At 39.7% G+C, this 20,028-nt stretch overlaps 1 protein-coding gene across 1 annotated transcript in view; it reads left to right on the forward strand.

Annotated features, from left to right (window-relative positions):
* Positions 1–89: 89 nt before the first annotated feature.
* The window catches only part of OCRL (OCRL inositol polyphosphate-5-phosphatase), a 46,009-nt gene continuing 26,070 nt past the window's right edge, over positions 90–20,028 (forward strand). The window contains exons 1-12 of the mRNA XM_054577004.1: positions 90–293; positions 561–640; positions 5,007–5,086; positions 7,739–7,777; positions 13,636–13,746; positions 14,361–14,447; positions 15,145–15,265; positions 15,352–15,513; positions 16,989–17,090; positions 17,614–17,728; positions 18,968–19,084; positions 19,185–19,372. Coding sequence (XP_054432979.1) covers positions 255–293; positions 561–640; positions 5,007–5,086; positions 7,739–7,777; positions 13,636–13,746; positions 14,361–14,447; positions 15,145–15,265; positions 15,352–15,513; positions 16,989–17,090; positions 17,614–17,728; positions 18,968–19,084; positions 19,185–19,372 — 1,241 coding nt within the window. The 5' untranslated portion in view covers positions 90–254. The remainder of the gene's footprint in view (positions 294–560; positions 641–5,006; positions 5,087–7,738; positions 7,778–13,635; positions 13,747–14,360; positions 14,448–15,144; positions 15,266–15,351; positions 15,514–16,988; positions 17,091–17,613; positions 17,729–18,967; positions 19,085–19,184; positions 19,373–20,028) is intronic.

Consider the following 20,028-nt stretch of genomic DNA (forward strand, 5'->3'; position numbering starts at 1 on the left):
CGCCTCCTGTCCGTCGGGTCTCTTGCTGCAGTTCCTCAGGATGGCCGCAGGGGGCGGACTCTGGGGCGGCCTGGAAAACTGGGGGGGCCTGAGGCGCCGCTCTCTCTCGGGTCAGGCTCTCAGCTCCCGGCGAGCGGCGCGGAGCTTTCCCTAAAACGACGAGCAGCCGAGGCGCGTGGGTAGGAGGACGTGGGAGGCAGTGTCGTCGGATCCACCGGCAGTCTGCAGCCACACTGAGACCGGAGGCCGCCGGGATGGAGCCGCCGCTCCCAGCCGGAGCCCAGCCCCTCGCAGTATCCGCTTGAGAGAAGGGGGAGGGGAGGCCGCGCTGGGCGGGGGTAGGGGGTCGGGGGTGAGGCGACTGCGGAACGCAGCTGAGGCGGGAAGCGGTAACGGTCAGGCCCGGAGGCCGAGCCTAGCCAGGGAGGGGGTCCTCGCAGGAGGCAATGCCTCCGGCACAGGGGAGGGTGCGCAGAGGGGCGGCAGCCTCCCCCGACTCCGCACCGCGCCACCCCTCTCTGGCAGCACTCCTAGTGCAGACCCTTGACTAATGCCCACATACTGTCGAGGGTGTAGAGATGAAAGGACCTGTCCGAGAGCCCTGCGTCCTGACCCTAGCTCAGAGGAACGGGCAATATGAGTAAGTAACCGCCTGATTCCCTCAAAGGAGGGGAGCCTGCCATTACCTCCCAATCCCAAACCACGAGGAGCCACCCACCCTTCTCCCCCCCGATGCCGCGTGGACAGCAGGTTAAGGGCCAGGTGTGAAGTGCGAGTACTCTAACCGCGGGGCTTTGTCCCCAACTTCCAAGCCGCTGGATTGCTGCCGGCAGTGTGGCTCAGTGGAAGGACTCAATGGGTGGGGAAGCAGGAAGCCTGGGTTCTTAGTTCCTGCCCCTGCAACTGACATGTGTTGTGTAACCTTGGGCAGGTCAATAAAGCGTTCTGGGCCTTAGTGTCCTCATCAGTTAAATAAAAACATTAACTGCTTACCTTATAGCCTTTGCGGTTGGAACTGAGAGAATAATAAATGTGAAAGTGGTTTAGAAAAAGTAAAAGTGATGTAGAATCACTTCATTGTTAACCTTAACAGAAGTGCCTTTTCTTAACCCCATTCAACTTGTTGCTCTAGTCTTCCCACCCCTTTAGTCCACTTGCTCGAAGACATAGTCATTAATTCAGTAATGGTTTACTGTAGCCCAGTAACTGCCTCATTTATTGACCTGTTAGAAAAAGTCATGAAATGTCCAGAAATATAAACGACATTTGGCATTTTATCTTCCTTCCACTCTGCTTTGCACATAGAAGCTCAGTAAATACTGTTGACTGATGGATCAAAAGATTATTCTGATAAGCTATCACTGTAGCTGCTGGTCTCACTCCCTTGCAAATGATGCCTCATTTTAAAGGTATCTATGGTGACCATTACATTTCATAGGCCCCTAACTATCCCTGTGTGATCAAGCCATCTCCCTTGGTTGTTCACAGGTTTCTTGACATTAGAGTTTATAAATTGTTGATCACTTAAATCCTGCCAATGCCTAGCATTGGATTCTACCTAAAAACAATTTTTCTCAGTCCCTGCTTTTAGATGGTCCAGACTCAGTCTATAACTATGATGTCTAATTATACAGGAGAAATTCCCACTGGCCTAGCCTGCCCTTTTCTGAGACTCTTGGTGCCAGCCTAACTGGACAATCAGCTGGTTCTATGAAGTAGCTCTCCCCTAGGTCCTACTTGGTCAGTCCTGTTGATGTAAGAAACTCCTATTATTTTTCCCAGATTTCATCAAACCTGGGAAGGCCAATTTAACGAAAGTCAATTTATAACAGGAAAGTGGACTGCCACTGCCAATTCCTAAGGCTGGAAAAGGGTGGAGAGATGTGATTCTTGGGAAAATCAGTAAATTATTTGTGTCTTGGTTTCCTCCTATGTAAAAAACAAAATTATGAGGATTAAACAAAATAGTTACATTGTTGAGATCACCACAGTCCTGCATGTACTCCCTTGGTTCCATAGTTTTGGAACTCTGTTCATCTAATAAGGGAGTGAACAGCTGGCCTTGAGATAAATGCCTCCATCTGACCTCTTGTACTAAAAGAACTTTCAAACTTGGCAGTGGTAGCTCTCCTGACTACTTGTGTCTTTCCCGCATAAAATCAAATTTTTGTGGTCTATACCTGTATAAGTCACAGGGGTATAGCAAGAACAAACACTTAATGGCTTGATCTGTACCAGGTAGTCTTCTAAGCACTTTTCAAGAATTAGTTCACTTAACCATCATGTGAGCAGTACTGTGAAATAGTAATATTTTCATCATCATCCCCCTTATATAGATAGAAAAATAAAGCACAGAGAGGTTAAGTTACTTGGTCACAGTTGGGATGTAGAATAGCCAACATTTAAACCCATGTAACATAACAGAATTAAATTGTCTGAGAAGTTTCTTTAGAAATCATTTATTAGAGACACCTAATATTATCATACCATCTGTAACCCTCAAATTCTTATCTCTTGGGTTCCTTCTCTGAATTGGGTGCCTGGAACTTTTTTACCTTTGGCTTATTTTAATCTTTACTTCTGTAGTTATTGCTGTTGATCATGGAGAAATTTACAAAAGAGGCTAACATTGTAGTTAAAAATAACATTTTTTTGTAAACAAACACTTTTATTTTTTTCAAGAAAAATAGATTATGATGCAACTTCCTGTTTCATCTTTAACCTTTCTTGAACAAATCAAAATATTTCCTAGGGATAATGCTGAATAATCCATATTTACAATTTGTCACTCTCTTCTGTTTGACAACTACCAAATTCTTGTTTCCATTGTTTTGCCATGTGCCTATTATTTTTTATCTTTCTGTTCTGAAAGGAATTGTTAGGTAACAATTTTATGATTATTCTTAGCCCTACTTTCTACAGTTTATTTAGTGACTAACACATAGATAGTCAATAAATATTTGTGGAATTGACTTAAATTCCCAGTGTATCTTTGTTTTCAGACAGGCTTTTTTTAGGGGGTTGCATTTCTTTTTTTTAAATTGAGATATAACTGACATACAACATTATATTAGTTTCAGGTGTACCAACGTAATGACTCAATGTTTGTACATGTTGATAAATGATCACCACAGAGTTACATTAAAAAAAAATAAGTCATGGGTAATGTAACATATGTTCCCCCCCCATGGCTTATTAATTTTATTACTGGGTTCCTGACCTTTTGACCACCTTCACCCATTTTGCCTACCTCCTGCCCCTGCCTCTGGACCACCAATCTGTTCTATATGGGTTTTTGTTTCTGTTGAGATCATACAATGTTTGTCTTGCTCTGTCTGATTTATTTTACTTAGCATAATGCCTTCAAGGTCCATCCGTGTTGCCTGTATTGTGATGGTTTTTAACAACACATTCCAGTTGAAGCCTTACTGCTAATGTTTAACACCATTTCTGGTCTAGTTACTTTAAGATTGCATTGGTATGTGTTCGTTTTCCTGAAAGTAAGTTCTTCCTCCTTGACCCTTGCTTTGTCAGCCTTTATCTAGTTTCTGGTCTCCATCTGGGTTTATAGGACTCTGCTCAACTCATGAACTTTGTAGATTGAAAGAGTCACGTATTCCCCTAGTCACCTTGAAATACAAATGCCTACAAACTAGGATCATAACAGAAAGACAGCATTATTTTTCTTAGTTTATTTACCTTAATTCTGTCTAAGCAATTTCTTTCCCCCGGTTATCTCCTTAAAAGTGAACGCATTTGAAAAACTTCATAAAGCTAAAACAGCAAGTCCCCCAAAAGATAACAAATAGAAATCAAACCCTTCAAAACAATGTCATTTTTAATGTCAGAAGTTGAACAGTTATATTTAGAAATTCATCTCTGTTTATAGCTTAATCTAGTTGTTTTATTCAACCACTATTTATGTATTAGGCAGGAGATAAAAGTGAGTATGACAGGATCCTTGCTTTAAAGGAGCTCACATCAGTTTGGGAGATAAATATAACTATAATGGAGTGTGTAAGTGCTCCCTGATGGGCAAGTAAAGGAGGGGACAAGGCCTCTGGCTCTGCTTGAGGGAATTGGAGGAAGTGTCACATAAGAGGTGATACCTGAAGCGGGTCTTAGTAAGAAGAATGTTCCTGGCAAAAAGAACCCCCTGAAGAGGGCTAAATTTGGGGGAAGCAGGGATGTGTTCAGAATGGCCATTTACTATTAGGTTATACCTTGATTCTGGGCTACAATGGATAAGTAGTAAATGAGAATTAATTTCTTCAGGAGTACATAGGAATTTGAAAGTCTCACTTTTATCCTGGAGGGCCAAGTTTTTCAGTCATGTTTACCTAGAACTACCAGCATGAAGTTGGAAAAGCAGAATAAAAAACTCAAGGGATGTAAAGACAGTCTGGTGATATCTGCTACCTTGTTGGTCACTGGGGTTATTTTCACCAATCCACCTGGCTAGGCACCTCCTCTTAGTCCTCCATGAACCTGTATTGTTCGAAGAGAGAACCATTTTTTGGTCAAAGCCATGGAGATATCATTGGAAAGGTAATTTATGAAATTTCTAATTGATTCATTCAACAAACTTGAGTGATTTAGGTGTCAGGCACTGTGCTAGGTGCCAGAAATACTATGGCAAAAACATAGCTGTAGTCCCTGCCCTCATGGAGTTCACACCTAACTATTAGTTCTTCTCTCTGGTATGCATACTCCGAAGGTATGTGCTGTATTTCATGCTCCTAAGATTGTAAGTTGTTCTTAGGATATAGACTATTCTGTGTTCTGTATGGCATCGAACAGTGTGCGTATTTAGTTATCGATCACCACAAATATCCTTTTAGACATGGAGCAATATCTAGCTGTCATGATGCTCAGATCCAGGGACCAAGTTACAGCAAGCCTAATCAATACAGACTAGATTTGTGTAACAGCACAGCAGTGTATTTTGTTGTTAAATGTTTGGATTTTTCAGTAGCTATTCGTTGATGCATTCTTCTGTTTCCTAGGTTAATAATCCAGTTGCACGCGAAGGAACAGCTTGTTCAAGATATCATTCCTATAAATAGCCACTTTAGATGTGTTCAAGGTACTAGCTTTAATTGCTTAGCTAGATTTATAATGTTTTTCTATGGTCATTATCGCCTTGTATAATACCATACGTATTTAAATTTGTCACTCTGTGAAATGAAACATGTTACTCTTTGCATAAATCTACCATTGAGAAGATGATAAATGCATTCTCTAAGAGAGCTGAAGGGTTATATTGAAAAAAATATATATGTAAAATATATATTCTCAACTGCTTCCCTGACTAGGGATTAGAAATGTATGTAGTCTGTTACCTATGTAGGTAGTCTTTTATGCTGTCTGACTTATATGTGGATCTAAGTGACATTCTTGGGTTTAACTGACACACTGCTCATTGTAAAGTATCAAGGTTGTTTGGATTCACACACATTCAGAACTTTATCCCCTTGCTGTTTGAAATTAAAACATTTGGCAATATGCCTTGAAAGATCATAATACCGTATACTCAATTGTGCTGATTCTCAAACCTTGGCAATGGTAAATCATAAGAAAAATGACTCAGGGGATGATATATTTGGCTTTTTGCCCTGAAATTTAGAGACAGAGAACAAAACATCTGCTATTTCATCTGCTACAATGAGAATCAAAAAGTTGGGAGGTTTGTGTAGGAGGTGTTGCTTCTGTCTTCTCACATTGCTCTTGAAAGGAAATTGATTACTAGAGAAAAATGCATTATGTTTCCAGTGGATGTGTTGGCTTCATCAGAAAGAAGCATTCTCTATCAGCTGTAGCTCCTTGGAGAACTTGAATTCTACCTTGCATGGATCCTTTCTTAAACAACATTGAACTTTTTTTGATCACAAAAGTGATGTATGTACTATTAAAAACTTTAGAAAGAACAGAAAAGTATAAAGCAAAGCAAACTCCCATCCTTTAGAGGTAAACACCTGACATTTTCCCTTTTCCTACACATACAACTTTTAGAGTGGGTGGGACTCAGACCATATATGGTTTTTTGTCTGTTCCTCAAGCCATCGTATTATAAGGGCTTTTCCATTCCATTAATAGCTGTATAGTATTCCGTTTTATGAATGGCTCATAATGTAATCCCTGTGTTTGACAATTGGGTTTTTTCCTGCTAGTATAAATAGTAATGTAATAAACATCTCTGTACATAAATCATCCTACATATCACTTATTTCCTTAGGATTTATTCTTGTAAGTAGAAATACTAAGTGGGTGTGACGTTTTAAGAGAGCATGTATTAAGAATTAAATATACCTGCAATAAATGGCATCCATATTGTATAGAAGAATGAAGCCTTAGCCATTCAGCTTGCCCTGTGTGAGAGAGACATATTGAACAAGGCACCTGCATACCTCACAAGTTGCGGTTGTCACTTCACTTTTCATGGTGTAGCATCCCTTGTTACATACCCAGCCCTTTAAGGAGGAGAAAAGCCAAAGAACATGACTTTAGATTAATATCCCATTAACTCTATACCTTTTTGTACTACTTCTAGAGTCTCTTTTACCCTGCTCTCTTAGTATTGTTTTTAATAAATTACACAAAACAGAGTATTAGGGTAGAAGTTTGGAAAACATGCGTGCTCACAAATAGTAGTTCCCCATAACAAAAGAAACAGTTACCTCGAGTTTTCATGTATTTTGTTTCCTGAGCTGTGCCTCTATTTTGGAAAGTCTAGAGATACTCAGGAAGAACAATGGTAAACATATAATAGCTGTGTCCTGATACCCTGTTGTCCCTTGCTTCATCATGCTGGTGAAAGTATTAAGACTGTTTTTTAATGTTAGACAATTTAGGTCCTTACCAGTTGCTTTCGTTATGCCTGACAATGGAGCTAAATACACAAATACACGTATCTAGTAGGAACTAGAAAAGGCTGAGACTACTCCATATGGCCATAGTAGATCTAGGCTAATCTGAAGGAGTCAGTATCCAGAGTGCAGCTAGCCAGGGAGGTCTGGCAGTTGCTGTTGGCCAAATTCAGGGAAATCAGAGAGGAAGAGATGGATTGGGTCTAGACGCTGAAGGTAAGGAAGGAAGTCCAGGAGAGCCATGGAGGGAAAAGAGAACTCTGAAGTTCAAGACTATGCTTTGCCCCAATTTATACTTCCTTGTTGGGCCTAGGAGGTCTTGCAAGACCCATATGTATTAGTTACAGCCTGAAGGTAAAGGACTTTGTGTATTCTCTGTTCCTATATGGGGCAGGGGTAGAGGTAATGGTATCATTGGGAAATTTTGAGAGACTAGAACTGAGTTAAGAAAGTAATTCACCTCTGGGCTTTTGGGGTCACTTCCTTGGCTTCTTATAAGAATTATTTAAATGACACAAATTATATGAAATTTGTGTGTCATAGTTGGGGGCATTTAAACTTGTCTTCACTTGAAATAACATGTTACTTTGCCTACTGTTCTAATTCCTTGACTTGCCTCGAGGAGTTCCATTCAGTTACTTGTTCAGTTCATTTTTCTTTCAGTTGAATTGCTCATGATCTTTAGTAACTTAGTGCTATTATAATCGTTTTTACATGTTAAACCAAAAAGCAAAGGATTTTTAAAAAACGTGTTCTAAGACCTAGGAGTGGTGATTGAGAGAAGCAGTTATTTAGTTAGGCATATACCGTACTCTTGGTTATAATGACTGGTTTTCTCTTTCCTGATCCTGTGCTTTCTTCTTTTCCCTCAGAAGCAGAAGAAAATCTTTTGATTGATATACCTTCAAACAGTGAGTATCTTTCTGAGTGGAGTTGATTTTCATTCAACAAACATTTACTTGAATACCCACTATATTTAAGACACTTCTTTGGCACATTTCTTATCTTGCCATCTTATCCTGTATTCTCCACTTTCTTCAGGCAGCAATGCAAATGACCATTGCTTCACAAAAACATTTAAGCTAAGCATGAGAAAAAGCAGGTAGCTGGCAATAATCTTTTAAAATTTGAAAATATGATGTGTTTCTCTAATGCTGAAAACTTTTCTGAGCTACCAGTATTGGTGCTATCAGTTAAATCATTGCTATGGAATTGATTGTAGGAAGGGCCAGAAAATGTTTGAAGTACATAAGGTTTATGAGTATTTTTTGTTGTTTTTTTTAAACTGCTGTTATAAGATTTTTCCTACCCGTTTATTATTTTTGCATGTTAAGTCATAATGTTTTCCTTTATTTGTTATATTATTTTGGAAGGCTATAGAGTCCCTCTTGTACCAGGCATACCTGTTTTTTTTCTTTTTAAATAATTTTGGGCTTTTATTTAAGCTCCATCCCCTCAAGGCATCCCTTTATCAGAGAGAACATCATCTTCTCTCTGTTTTCATTCTTTCATTTATATCTGTTTGAAGCAAATCATCATTGGCTTTCTGTGCAAGCTGTTCTTTGCTTATCTAATTGTAGTCTGTTATGGGGAGGAGAAAATGGACACTGTATGGCTGCTATGGAAAAGAGTATGTGACCACATGAATCTGAATTAAACTGGTTGCCTTAGCTTGGTTGAGTCCTTGGATGAGTGGATGAGTAGGCCTTGGATCTTATCTTGGGACTGTGGATTATACACATTTTTGTTTAGACGTAGTCTCTGTCCTTGGTACCATTAATTTGCACTGAACAGTTTAGGTGAGCTTTGCCTGGATTGGGTTATGTTATTCTTTCGTCATGGAGTTTGGAAGTCTTAAGGGCTGATCCTGAAAGGCTAAGTAAACTCAGTCCCTGGTTTCCATAACTTCTACTGCAGGTATCCAAGAGAGCAAATAACTAAATACTGATGTCTTCTCATGCTTAGAAAGAAGGCAAAAAGAACACTAAAAAAGCAAAATTTGAGCAAAGGTAGTTCAGCAGTGACTGACATTGATGCTGAAAGAAAATACTGAAATATCCTGTTCTTGGTGTGGAAGTAGGTATATTATCCAAAGCTGAAAAGTTAAACTGAACTGTGCCTTGTCTCTTATAAACACCTAGTCTGTGGCATTAGTTTTGTTGGCCTCTCCTACATAGAAATTAACCATGTGTTACTCTGTCCGGAGTTCAAGTTACTGGATCAAGTTACTGGAAATAGTTAGGTAAGCATTTGAATAAAAATCCCTTTTTATTTCTGCCCACTTGGTAATATTTGCACTCAAACCAAGTTTTATCCTGATCCTTGGGCTTTTACACATAAACTTTAGAGCACACAGTATGTTGCAGGAGGAGGACCCTGGGTTTGTTAGTGTAAATATATATTCATCCAAAGCTCAGAAGAAAGGTTTGGGTCACTAGCACATAGATGATATTTGAAACTGAGAGAGATGATGTGATTGCATGTAGAGCTGTGCTATTAGATACAGTTGTGACTAGTTACATGTGCCTATTTAAATTAATTAGAAAAAATTAGAAATTCAGTCCTCAGTTGCACTAGTCACTAGTGCGGTTATAGAACTTGCCCATCATCACAGTAAGTCCAATGGCAGTGCTGTTATAGAGTGAGAAAAAGGTTTAGGATTGAACTCTAAGGAACTCTACTTTTTAAAGGTCAGACAGAGATGGAGATACCTCACAGGGCACTGATAATTCGTGACCAGAGAGAGAAACAAACTAGCTAATTGTGGTGTCATAGAAGCTTTTGGAAGAGATCATTTCAAAGAGTGGTCAACCATTGATTTCTGTTAATAGGTCAGATGAGATGACGGAAGAGTACTCATTAGGATTTACCAATGAGGTGGTTATTGGTGACCTTAACAAAGCAATTTCATAGGGATGGTGGGAGCCAGTCGTATTGGAGTGAATTAAAGAGAGAAATGGGAGATGAGAAGTAGCAACTTTGGTTTTTTGAAGGCACTTGACTGTGGAGGGGAACATAGATATAGACTAGAGTTAGGGAAATGTGGGGTCCAGGAAGGTATTTTTGTTTTTAAAATGGGGAGGATTTAAAACATGATTTAATTTAGTGCTGATGGGACGTAGCCTATGAAAGGAACAGGTTAATAATACTGGGGTAGGTATCTAGGAATGATTGTGAGTGTGAGATTCCTGTGAGAATCAGAGGGGTTGTAATTCAAAGAAAAGGTGGCCTTTGATAGGAGTACTTTTCTTCTTTGTATCAGAAGGGAATAGAGAAGGTGAGTGCAAATACGGGTAGGTTTCCATGTGATGTCCTCCATTTTCTCAGAAATATGAGGTAAACTAATCAGCTTGGAATGAGAGGGCTTGGGAAGAGGGGGATGCAAAGATTGAGGATAAATGAAAAGGTGTAAAACAGTTGTTCTAAATAGTCATAAGAGACTAGTTGACCATGGGAGCTTAGATTTGCACCCTATCATAGAGTGCCAAGTTGAGGTAGTAGTCAATTTATACCGGCGGGGGGGGGGCTGTGTGTGTGTGGGGTGTGTGTGTGTGTGTGTGTGCGCGCGCGCTACTCCCTCTGGTTGCTCAGATAGAATTAAAGAGAAGAAACTGAGTTGGATTTCTGGGGGTTGGACGTTAGCCAGATAGGCGCTGTGGAGGAACAGAATGGTACGGCAGTTCTGGGCTTTTGGAACAGCATAACGATGGCATTTGTTTGGTAAAAAGGGAAGTGAAAGCAGGAGGCAGTGTGTGAGTGGGTGCTGAGAAAGTGGAGGGATCAATGGTCTGGAGGTTCCTGTACGAGCAAGTAACCTAGAAGGAATAACAGGTCAGAGTGGTATATTTGAATTAAGAGATTTATGAGGCGGTGGTGTTTCTAGGATGAAAAGGCTCAGGGTATAACTGAGGAAGTCCCAGTAGGGACTGAGAGAGTAGTTGGCTGAGGTAGAGGGGCAAGGTCATTGGGTAAGGAAGTTGAAGGCATTGACTGTGTTTTCTGAGCTAATTTTGAAGGGACCCAAAATCAGGGTAGGAGTTTGAGTGGAGAGGAAGTCTTATGAGTCAAGTATTGAACCCTGGATTCAGAAGTTTCCAGGAAGATGGTAAATGATATCATGGCGTAAAGAAGGAAAGACGCTGGTATAGCCCAGTGGGTAAGCCTCAAAGGAGACAGGATTTTTCCTGAGGAAAGAGAAGGAATGGCCTAGAAATAGCATTAGGACAGATGAGGACACCAGTCTTAAACCACAGAGGGTGTGAGAGACTCCATTTCAGAGGGCTACAGATGGTGTGCTGTACTCAGGGACCAGCCAGTTTGCAGGGGACTCTGATTCTCAATCTGGATGCACACAGAGTCACTCAGGGAGTAATTAAAAAGCTACCAGTGCTTGGGCTTCACCCCCCAGAGATTCTGTTTTATTGGCTTGGGGTGGGGCCCAAGCATCAATATTTTCTAAAAGTGCCTCTGGTACTTCTAATGCAGCCATAGTTGGAGACCACTGAGCACTGCAGGGAATGTTCAGGAAAGTTGAGATTCTAGGAGTGTTTCCTGATCACAAAGAGTCCAGAGGGTTTTGGAAGGGAGCCAGGTAAAAGGTAGGGTGGTGGGGTAATTTGTCCACTTTCTTGTGGTAAGAGAGCATCTAATATTATTTTGTAAGCAATTTCTGGAATCTTCTGCCCATTAAATGGGCTACTTTATTTTTTATCTGTGCTAAAATATATCTGTCAAGGATTGTGGGAGAGAGACTGTATGTTCTTGTTCTATGTTTCTATCAGATTGAAACTTTTCATTTTTATTTTTTTACTGCTTTTAGCATAAATTATCTGAGAAAGAAAGGACTACTGGTGCCCTGAAGGAGTTTTTCCCTGTATCTCAAGGCTGCTCTTAATTGGCCATCTTTATTCATATGCCCTCTTTTCTTCTTCTCCTTACAGTGGCACTGTCATTAATTTTCTTATTTTTGATCCACTTGGGTGCCTTCTTTTTTATTTATTTCTCTATTTTTATCTCTTTTCTTTTCTGATCACTTAATCTATGGAGATAGAAACTTAAGGAAATGCAGAGGGAAACAAGAGAATCAAAGGTTCAGCAGTGGATTTCCACCAAAAGAAACTAGGATTTTCATTTCATTTTCTCATCTCTCTGTTATTTACATGTGTGAAAGAGTCCAGTTAAATGCTCATTTAAGTAAATAAATATTAAAGTAAATATTAAATACCTTGTGTGTGTGAAGGCTGTTGTCATGTCGTTGCCAGCAAAGTGACCAACCGTCCCTGTTTGCCTGGGACTTTCCTGGTATTAGCTTTGAAAATTCTGAGTCCCAAGAAGCCCCTCAGTCACAGACAAGCCCCGGAGACCACCAGAAGTGTTGTGTTGGGTAACTGGTATGTGTGTGCTGCCTCTTGCTCTCAAGGAGCTTATAGTTTCCAGGGGCATGAGAAAGCAATACATGTAATAAATCAGTTAAAATAAAAATGTAAACAACTGCATAGGTCTCCTAGATCATCATATCCAGAAGATTGATATAGAAGATAACTATAGGGCATCAGAAAAAGGGAGATAGTGTGTTGTTTACATAAGAAACTAAAATCCTAGATAACTTTGCTGTAATTATACTATTTTCCAATTGGTTGTACTTGAACCATACCACTCTTGGACATAGGTCATTATATTGTTTTGGTAAGATTATTCAAGACACGCATTTTTCACTAGTAATGAGGTATAGATGCTGCTTTTCAGAATAATTCAAACTAATCCCGTTATTCTTTTCTTTTTAATTAGTTCGTAAATTTGATTGCCTAGGTACATTCTGCACCTAGGAACAACCATCCTATTCTTTTTTTTTTAATTGTTCAATTACAGCTGTCCCCATTTTCCCTCCATTACTCTCCCCTGCCCTGCCTCCCCCACATTCAACCCTCCCTCACATTGTCCTTGTCCTTGGGTTCTTTATACATATTCCTTGACTTGCCCCTTCCCCTTCTTGCCCCATCATCCCCGCCTCCCTGCCCCATCGCCCCTCTGGTCATTGTCAGTTTGTTCTTCATTTCCATGTCTCTGGTTCTATTTTGCTCGCTTGTGTGTTTTGTTGATTAGGTTCCACTTAATAGGTGAGATCATATGGTATTTGTCTTTCGCCCCCTGGCTTATTTCACTGAGCATAATGCTCTGCAGTTCCATCCATGCTGTCACAAAAGGTTTCTTTCTGCTGTGTGGTATTCCACTGTGTAAATGTACCACAGTTTTTTTGATGCACTCCTTTATTGATAGGCACTTAGGCTGTTTCCAGCACTTCGCTATTGTAAATAACACTGCTATAAACATTTACTCTCTTCACACTTCAGATATTCTTACTATATGAACTGGATTTGAAATGGTAGGAATTTCCAGTTAGGAGATAGGAGGAGGGTGGTTTGAGAATTGATCTTTTGCTGGAATTTAGAGGTCCTTGCATTGACATCTGAGCGATATATCAGAACATAGGCAACTATGATTTTAGTGTGTATCATATCACTATATTGAGCTTCTCATTGACAAAGTTCACCAGCCCCTTAGATTTCCCTCTCTGCATTGCCCCTCACCCCACATAGCCCCCACCACCACCATACTGAATCCCTTGATCTTACAGACATGCGTCCTACATTAGAGGTCTGGAATATTTGTGATCTGGACCTTCTGCTATTAAACTGGTAAACTGAGAATATGATCCCAAGGAAGCAGTGTATTCTATAGCTATACGTGTACAGATTTCGATTCTTTTTAGGTGGCTGCAAAATTCGGGTTCAGGGAGACTGGACCAGAGAGCGCCGCTTTGAAATCTTTGATGAGGAATACTGTTTGAAGTTCCTGTCACAGGTCCATGCTGCTCAGGAAGGTAACTCAAGACGTAGCAGTTTTCTTTCTACTATTTGAATAGGAATGAAATTCTGACATGCTGATACCGAGGCAAGCAAACATGAGCAAAGTACCTCACCCAGTGAGCCTTGATAGCTGAATTTTTAAAATTCAGGAATGAATGCAGGGATGAGTTAGGGAACAAATCTATTCAGCTTTAAGGATACTGAGCCCGTTTTTAGAATCTTCAGTGTCAGGGCATGACAGCTTACTGCAGACCGTATTCTGCCTTCTGCCCCCAGACAATCCCTGAGCTGCCCTCATTTTCATTTTCTTTTTTTTAAATGTTTTTATTATTAATTGATTTGAGAGGGGGAGAAAAAACGGTATGTTGTTCTATTTATGCATTCATTGGTTGATTCTTGTATGTGCCCTGACTGGGGATTGAAACTGCAATCTCAGTGTATCAGGGTGGCGATCTAACCAACTGAGCTTCCCAGCCAGGGCTGCCCTTATTTTCTTAGTCTCTTCCTTTATATTCAAGAATGCTCCTAGCCCTTGGATTTGAGAAGTGCTGAGTGAATGGCTTTGGTTTTGATAAATTCCCTCAATGAAGGGCTCCCCAGTTTCTAACCATGACCCTTCTCTCTCCAGCACAGTCACAACTTTTTGTTCCAGAACAAAAGGACTCATCCAGCTGGTACCAGAAATTAGACACAAAGGACAAACCTGTTTTTTCAGGTACCAAAAAGATTCCCCGCCGCCCCCGCCCCGGTGCATTGATCATTGCAGTCGGTAGATTTTATCTCGACAGATAATATAATGTGGATTAATGGTCAGTGTTAGGCATCTTCTGTGGAGTGGTTTTGTGGAGTCTGTGTCCACTATACACTTTAAATCCTTTCTTCGTTGCATGTTAGCTCTTCAGGGGCCAGCTTAACAGTGTAATTGAAAACAATGCAAGCTCCAAGGCCACAGTGCCATGGTTTGAATCCCAAATTCTACAGCTTAAGTTATATGACCTTGGTCAAGTTACTCAACAACTCTGAGCTTCCTGTAACCTGGGAAGATTTTTAATAGCACTGACCTCATGGAGTCTCTGTGATGATTAAGTGAGATAATGATATAATCCCTTACTATCAACCAGGCATAGTGCTAAGTCTTCAATAAATGTTAGTGTTCGTTATTTAAGGTTAAAATTAATGTAACTTACCATTCTAGTTAATATGTCAGTGCTTCAGGGACAGATGTGCTTCTTTCCCCAATGTAAGTTATCACTACCTTTTTGTTTGGAATTTGCCATTGAGCAAGTAGTGATCAAATAAAAAACACTGTTCAAAGCAAAGCCCTATTTGTCCTGGATAAGTTGGACGTTATCACTACCCCTGACCCCTGGCCCCTGCCCCTGCCCTTTGACTCTGGGTTCTGTGTCCTTCAGGGCTTCTTGGATTCGAGGACAATTTTTCATCTATGAATTTGGACAAGAAAATAAATTCACAGAATCAACCTGTGGGGATTCATCGGGAACCCCCACCACCACCCCCTTCAGGGAACAGAATGTAAGTCCTATGTCAAAACATTTCCCATGGGAAAGATTTTTCTATTTTAGACAGTTTCACTTTTGAATTTCTCATTTATTTGCTAGGCTTCCACGTGACAAAGAAGCTTCTAACAAGGAGCAGCCCAAAGTGACCAACACCATGCGGAAGCTCTTTGTACCAAATACCCAGTCTGGGCAGCGGGAGGGTCTCATCAAACATCTCCTGGCAAAGCGAGAGAAGGACTATGTCAACATTCAGACTTTCAGGTTAGTCTCTTTTGTACTACTGAAGTATAGCACAAAAATGGCCTTTCAATATTTAACGTATTTGTTTAATTATCTTAATTAAGAGTCAAAGCATAATAAAAAGGAATGGTAAGCTGGTTCAAGCCCCTGTCTCTATCCAAAATAATGCAAATGCTACAATTTCCCTTGGATTTACCAACTACTAATGATACTATGTCTACTAATGTTTCTGTCTACTCTTAGGGAACCAGATCAAGCTCACATATACTAGAGCAGTGATTTTCAACCAGTGTGCCACAAGAATTTTTAAAACATGAATACCTGACTATTTAGTCAGGGACGCTGACCTCTTTTCCCTTAGATTGTCAAATAATAAAAATGACAACAGCCATTTCAACAATAGTCTTCCAGTGTGAATGATTCAAAATTATACCTGTTTTTTGTCAAATTGGCAAAAAAATAATTTTTTGGTATGCAGAATTTTAGTAATTAGTTTGTGTGCCATGAGATAAAAAAGGTTGAAAATCACTGTAGTAGAGAATTGTATCCTAGCACAGTCCATAAGCAAGTGTGTTTATTTATCTGGCCTGCTGAATTTTTTCCCACCAATATTGGAAGATTAAAGTGCACCGTCACCACTAGACCTTAACTTACTTACTTTGGTAGTTAACTAAAGAAAATGTCACCTAACCCTCTTGCTGGGGAGGTCTGTATTAGAATCTTTCCTCTCCTATTTTTCATGTCGCCTTTACTTGTTGATATCTTCTTTTCTGGACCCAATCTGTGTGGTGTGTTGTGGCCATGCGTGTATCCCAAAGTACAAAGCAGTAACACTTTTCTTTGTTATTTGTGAACAGCATGTACCCTTCTACTCCAAGATTCCAGTCCCATCTGTTATCCCATTATGCCTCATTTATTTTAGTTCAATCATAACTATATCCTTATTCTAAAATCAGTTCCTCGTATTCCCCATGATGCTTACATTTGTGTATAAACAGTTAAGGCAATCAGGAGTTTTTCCTTCTGCTTTCTCCCTTAAAACTATATCTGCCTCAACAGAATTTTCTACACAGATGTCCTTGTAATCCTGAAAGTAAGTTTACAGATTCAACTACAGCTCCTTACAGAACATTTATCCATGGTAGACACGCTTGCCAGCATGAAGATACCTCTTTCCCTCAACAAGCTCTCCCTTCAAGACTGAGTTTGGATGGAGTTCAATTAATTAAAAGGAAATATGGTAGAGCAATTAACTTTGTGTTTTTAAAATAAAGACTTGGTTCCTTTCTGTAGGTTCACCTAATGTAAAACTTAGAATAAGTTCACTGCCTTTGTGTTCTACATGCAGGTGTTTTTTTTTTTCTTATGTGTGTGACAAAACATTTGAGAAATTATGTTGGCTTCTTGTGAACATACCCTTGTATAGAAGTGATCAGAGACCTTTCACTAGTTCGTCCTTGACCTTTGTTTTCACTTTTTTTTGTATTATGTATTAGATTTTTTGTTGGAACTTGGAACGTGAATGGCCAGTCTCCAGATAGCGGGTTAGAACCTTGGCTGAACTGTGATTTGCATCCTCCCGATATCTACTGCATTGGGTAAAGAACGTGTCTGGAATTTCCTTTTAGCTATATGTTTGGTGTTAGTTTATGTGACATTTTGCCTTCCTTTAAAATAAAGACTATTTAGTAAAAACCTAGTGTAGACTATAAGTGAGTTAACTTGTGGGTCAAATTTGTGAGATCAAAAAGGAACAGATACCTAAAATGGTATAAGGAAGCATCTAGTCCCCTCGAAACACATAGAAAACAATATTCTTCACAGAAACTGAAACATGGAGCCAATTATAACAGTGACAATTCCTAGGATATGTAAGCAAAGCTCTACTGTTATCCCCTGTGGAGGCTTTTTTGTTTACATCTTGCATAGTCCATGTATACACTTGTGGGGAGTCTTTTGAAAAGAAAGCTACTTGCCCTTACTGATCACCGGGGCAACAGAGCAGTTCTCCAGAATCTCTCTCTCCCATTCCTTTTTTCACCCAATGTCTCAAAACTGGGGAGGAGGTAGTCAAAGATAATTATGGGATACATGTAGATTTCACATCCTCTTGTTTCTCAGATTCCAAGAGCTGGACTTGAGCACTGAAGCCTTTTTCTACTTTGATTCCATGAAGGAACAAGAGTGGTCCATGGCTGTAGAAAGGGCTTTGCATTCCAAAGCTAAGTACAAGAAAGTAAGTCACATTTAATTATCTTTTTTCAGTATGTGACTAAATAGAACTCCCTAGAATTTATTGTTATGTATAACTTTTCCAAATGAATGGTTTAATTGAATTGTTTCCCTTGCGTAATACTGGAATAGGGGAGACTATTCCTTTTTATACTTACCTTCTAGAAAAAAATTCCCTGAGCTTTCTCATCCTATATTTTCGTTGCTCGGGTAGCTTTTAGGAGAAAAGAGAACTTTGTTCTTATAACAATAATTAACTCAAAATAATTACTAATAAGGTCATTGATTTGTGCAGCAGGAGTTTGAGATTGAAATTGTTCACTCACGTGGTCAGAAATGGAGGCTTTACAGAAAAGCAGTTAGAAGCATGTGGGTGCATAGGGTATGTTTTGGAACAGAGCAAGAGTACGAATGTAAGAGAATTTCAATGAGTTCCAAATTTGGTTGTAAGTCAAGAGTACAGTTGACTTCAGCAGGGTGGGCCAGTTTGTTGGTCTTTAGAGGGCATAAAGTAGACACTACCAGAAGAGTCATTTCATTTATTTATTTTTAATATGAAAAATAGAGACATTTATTGAAGAAGATACAAGATAAAGAAACATTGTACACAGGACAATGACACGTCAATCCCCTTCAGAGTATCATTTTAATTGGAGGGTTACCACACTGAGTCCTTTAAAAGGAGTCATCTGCCTGAGTAATTTTTACCTATATCTTCTAACAGTTGATGTAGATAATAAAAATCCTGATGATGTTATTTTCATATAGATCCCTGGCTGATACATATTTCAGAGATATATCTAGCTGTAGTTCATAGACTTAAGATAATCAAAATAAAAAGGACGGATGTTTTACAAATGTTCATTTCTTAGGAAGTCAGAAACTAGGAAGGAGGGCAAAAGGAACAAGCTGGGATAGAGGCTTTCTCTTACCTATTTGAATTTTTAATGCTCCCTACTCCTGATAGGCTAAAAAAGTGATGAAAATACTGGCTCTAGAGCTGAGTTCACTTATTGTCTCCTGAAGACTTTTAACTCTTACTGGTCAGAGCCAGATTAGAGCTTCCCCAGAGAAAGTTTATTTCCTCCTTTTTGGGGTCCACTGGGAAATTAGAGGATTTAGATTCAGATTTAGGCATTAATTATGTCTTCTTGGTGGAAAATTAGTTGTGGGAAGTTAGATATGTGGTATCTAAAAAGAGTGGTATTAACATGAACCTTTTCTAACTCCCTGGATCTCATAGGTTCAACTAGTTCGCCTAGTCGGGATGATGCTCCTGATATTTGCCAGAAAGGATCAGTGGCAGTATATCCATGATGTTGCTACAGAAACAGTTGGAACTGGAATCATGGGGAAAATGGTGAATTCCTTTGGAAATGAACTTGATGATTATTTATGTCCATGTGAAGTTCAACTGTGATTCGTGTCTTTGTACTAACAGTAATTACTCTTGCCAACAGGGAAACAAAGGTGGGGTAGCTGTGAGATTTGTATTTCACAACACTACATTTTGCATTGTCAATTCCCACCTGGCTGCGCATGTGGAGGACTTTGAGAGAAGGAATCAAGATTATAAGGACATTTGTGCACGAATGAGTTTTGTGGTCCCAAACCAGACCCTCCCACAGCTGAACATTATGAAACATGAGTAAGTGGTTAAGCCTCTTTTAGCCTTTGAACAGTGGGGCTGAGGAAAGAATAAACAGGGGAAATACTGTAGAACCATGAAGAGTAAGGGGTTGCCATCGAGGGATGGGGTCACAAAGAAGAGAGGGTTGGAGGAATAGCAGATTCCTTGAGGCAGAGAAATTAAATGTGCTAGCAGAGGAAAGGTTAGTTCTGTTAGAGGACATCTAGAGTAATGCAGGAGAGGTCTGTCAATTGGAGTCAGTTTTTACTGTTTTTTAAAATTATAAAATAGAAATGTTTGTTCTAAAATGTTGTAACAGATAAAATTAAAGGTAAAAATCCCTGATGTCTTATCTTCTACTCTTCCCAGCTAGTCCCTCTCTCCAAAGGAAACCAGTGCTAACAGTCTGGTGTGTATCCTTCTAGGTCTCTGCTGTCCAGTATGACAGCCAGTAGCCATGGGTAGCTGGGGTACTGAAAAGCAGCTCGGATGAACTGGGAGGTGCTGCAAGCATAAACTATACAGTGGATTTCAGAGACTTGGAAAAATGTGAAATATCTAAAATTTTTAGTATTGATTACATGTTGAAATGATAATACCTTGCCTATTTTGAGTTAAATGAAATTTATTATTAAAGTTATTTTCACTTGTTTCTTTTACTTTTTAAATGCAGC

The sequence above is a fragment of the Pteronotus mesoamericanus genome, unplaced genomic scaffold (assembly GCF_021234165.1).
Source record: "Pteronotus mesoamericanus isolate MK-2021 breed Mesoamerican mustached bat unplaced genomic scaffold, CSHL_Meso_final contig_40, whole genome shotgun sequence".
Lineage (NCBI taxonomy): Eukaryota > Metazoa > Chordata > Mammalia > Chiroptera > Mormoopidae > Pteronotus > Pteronotus mesoamericanus.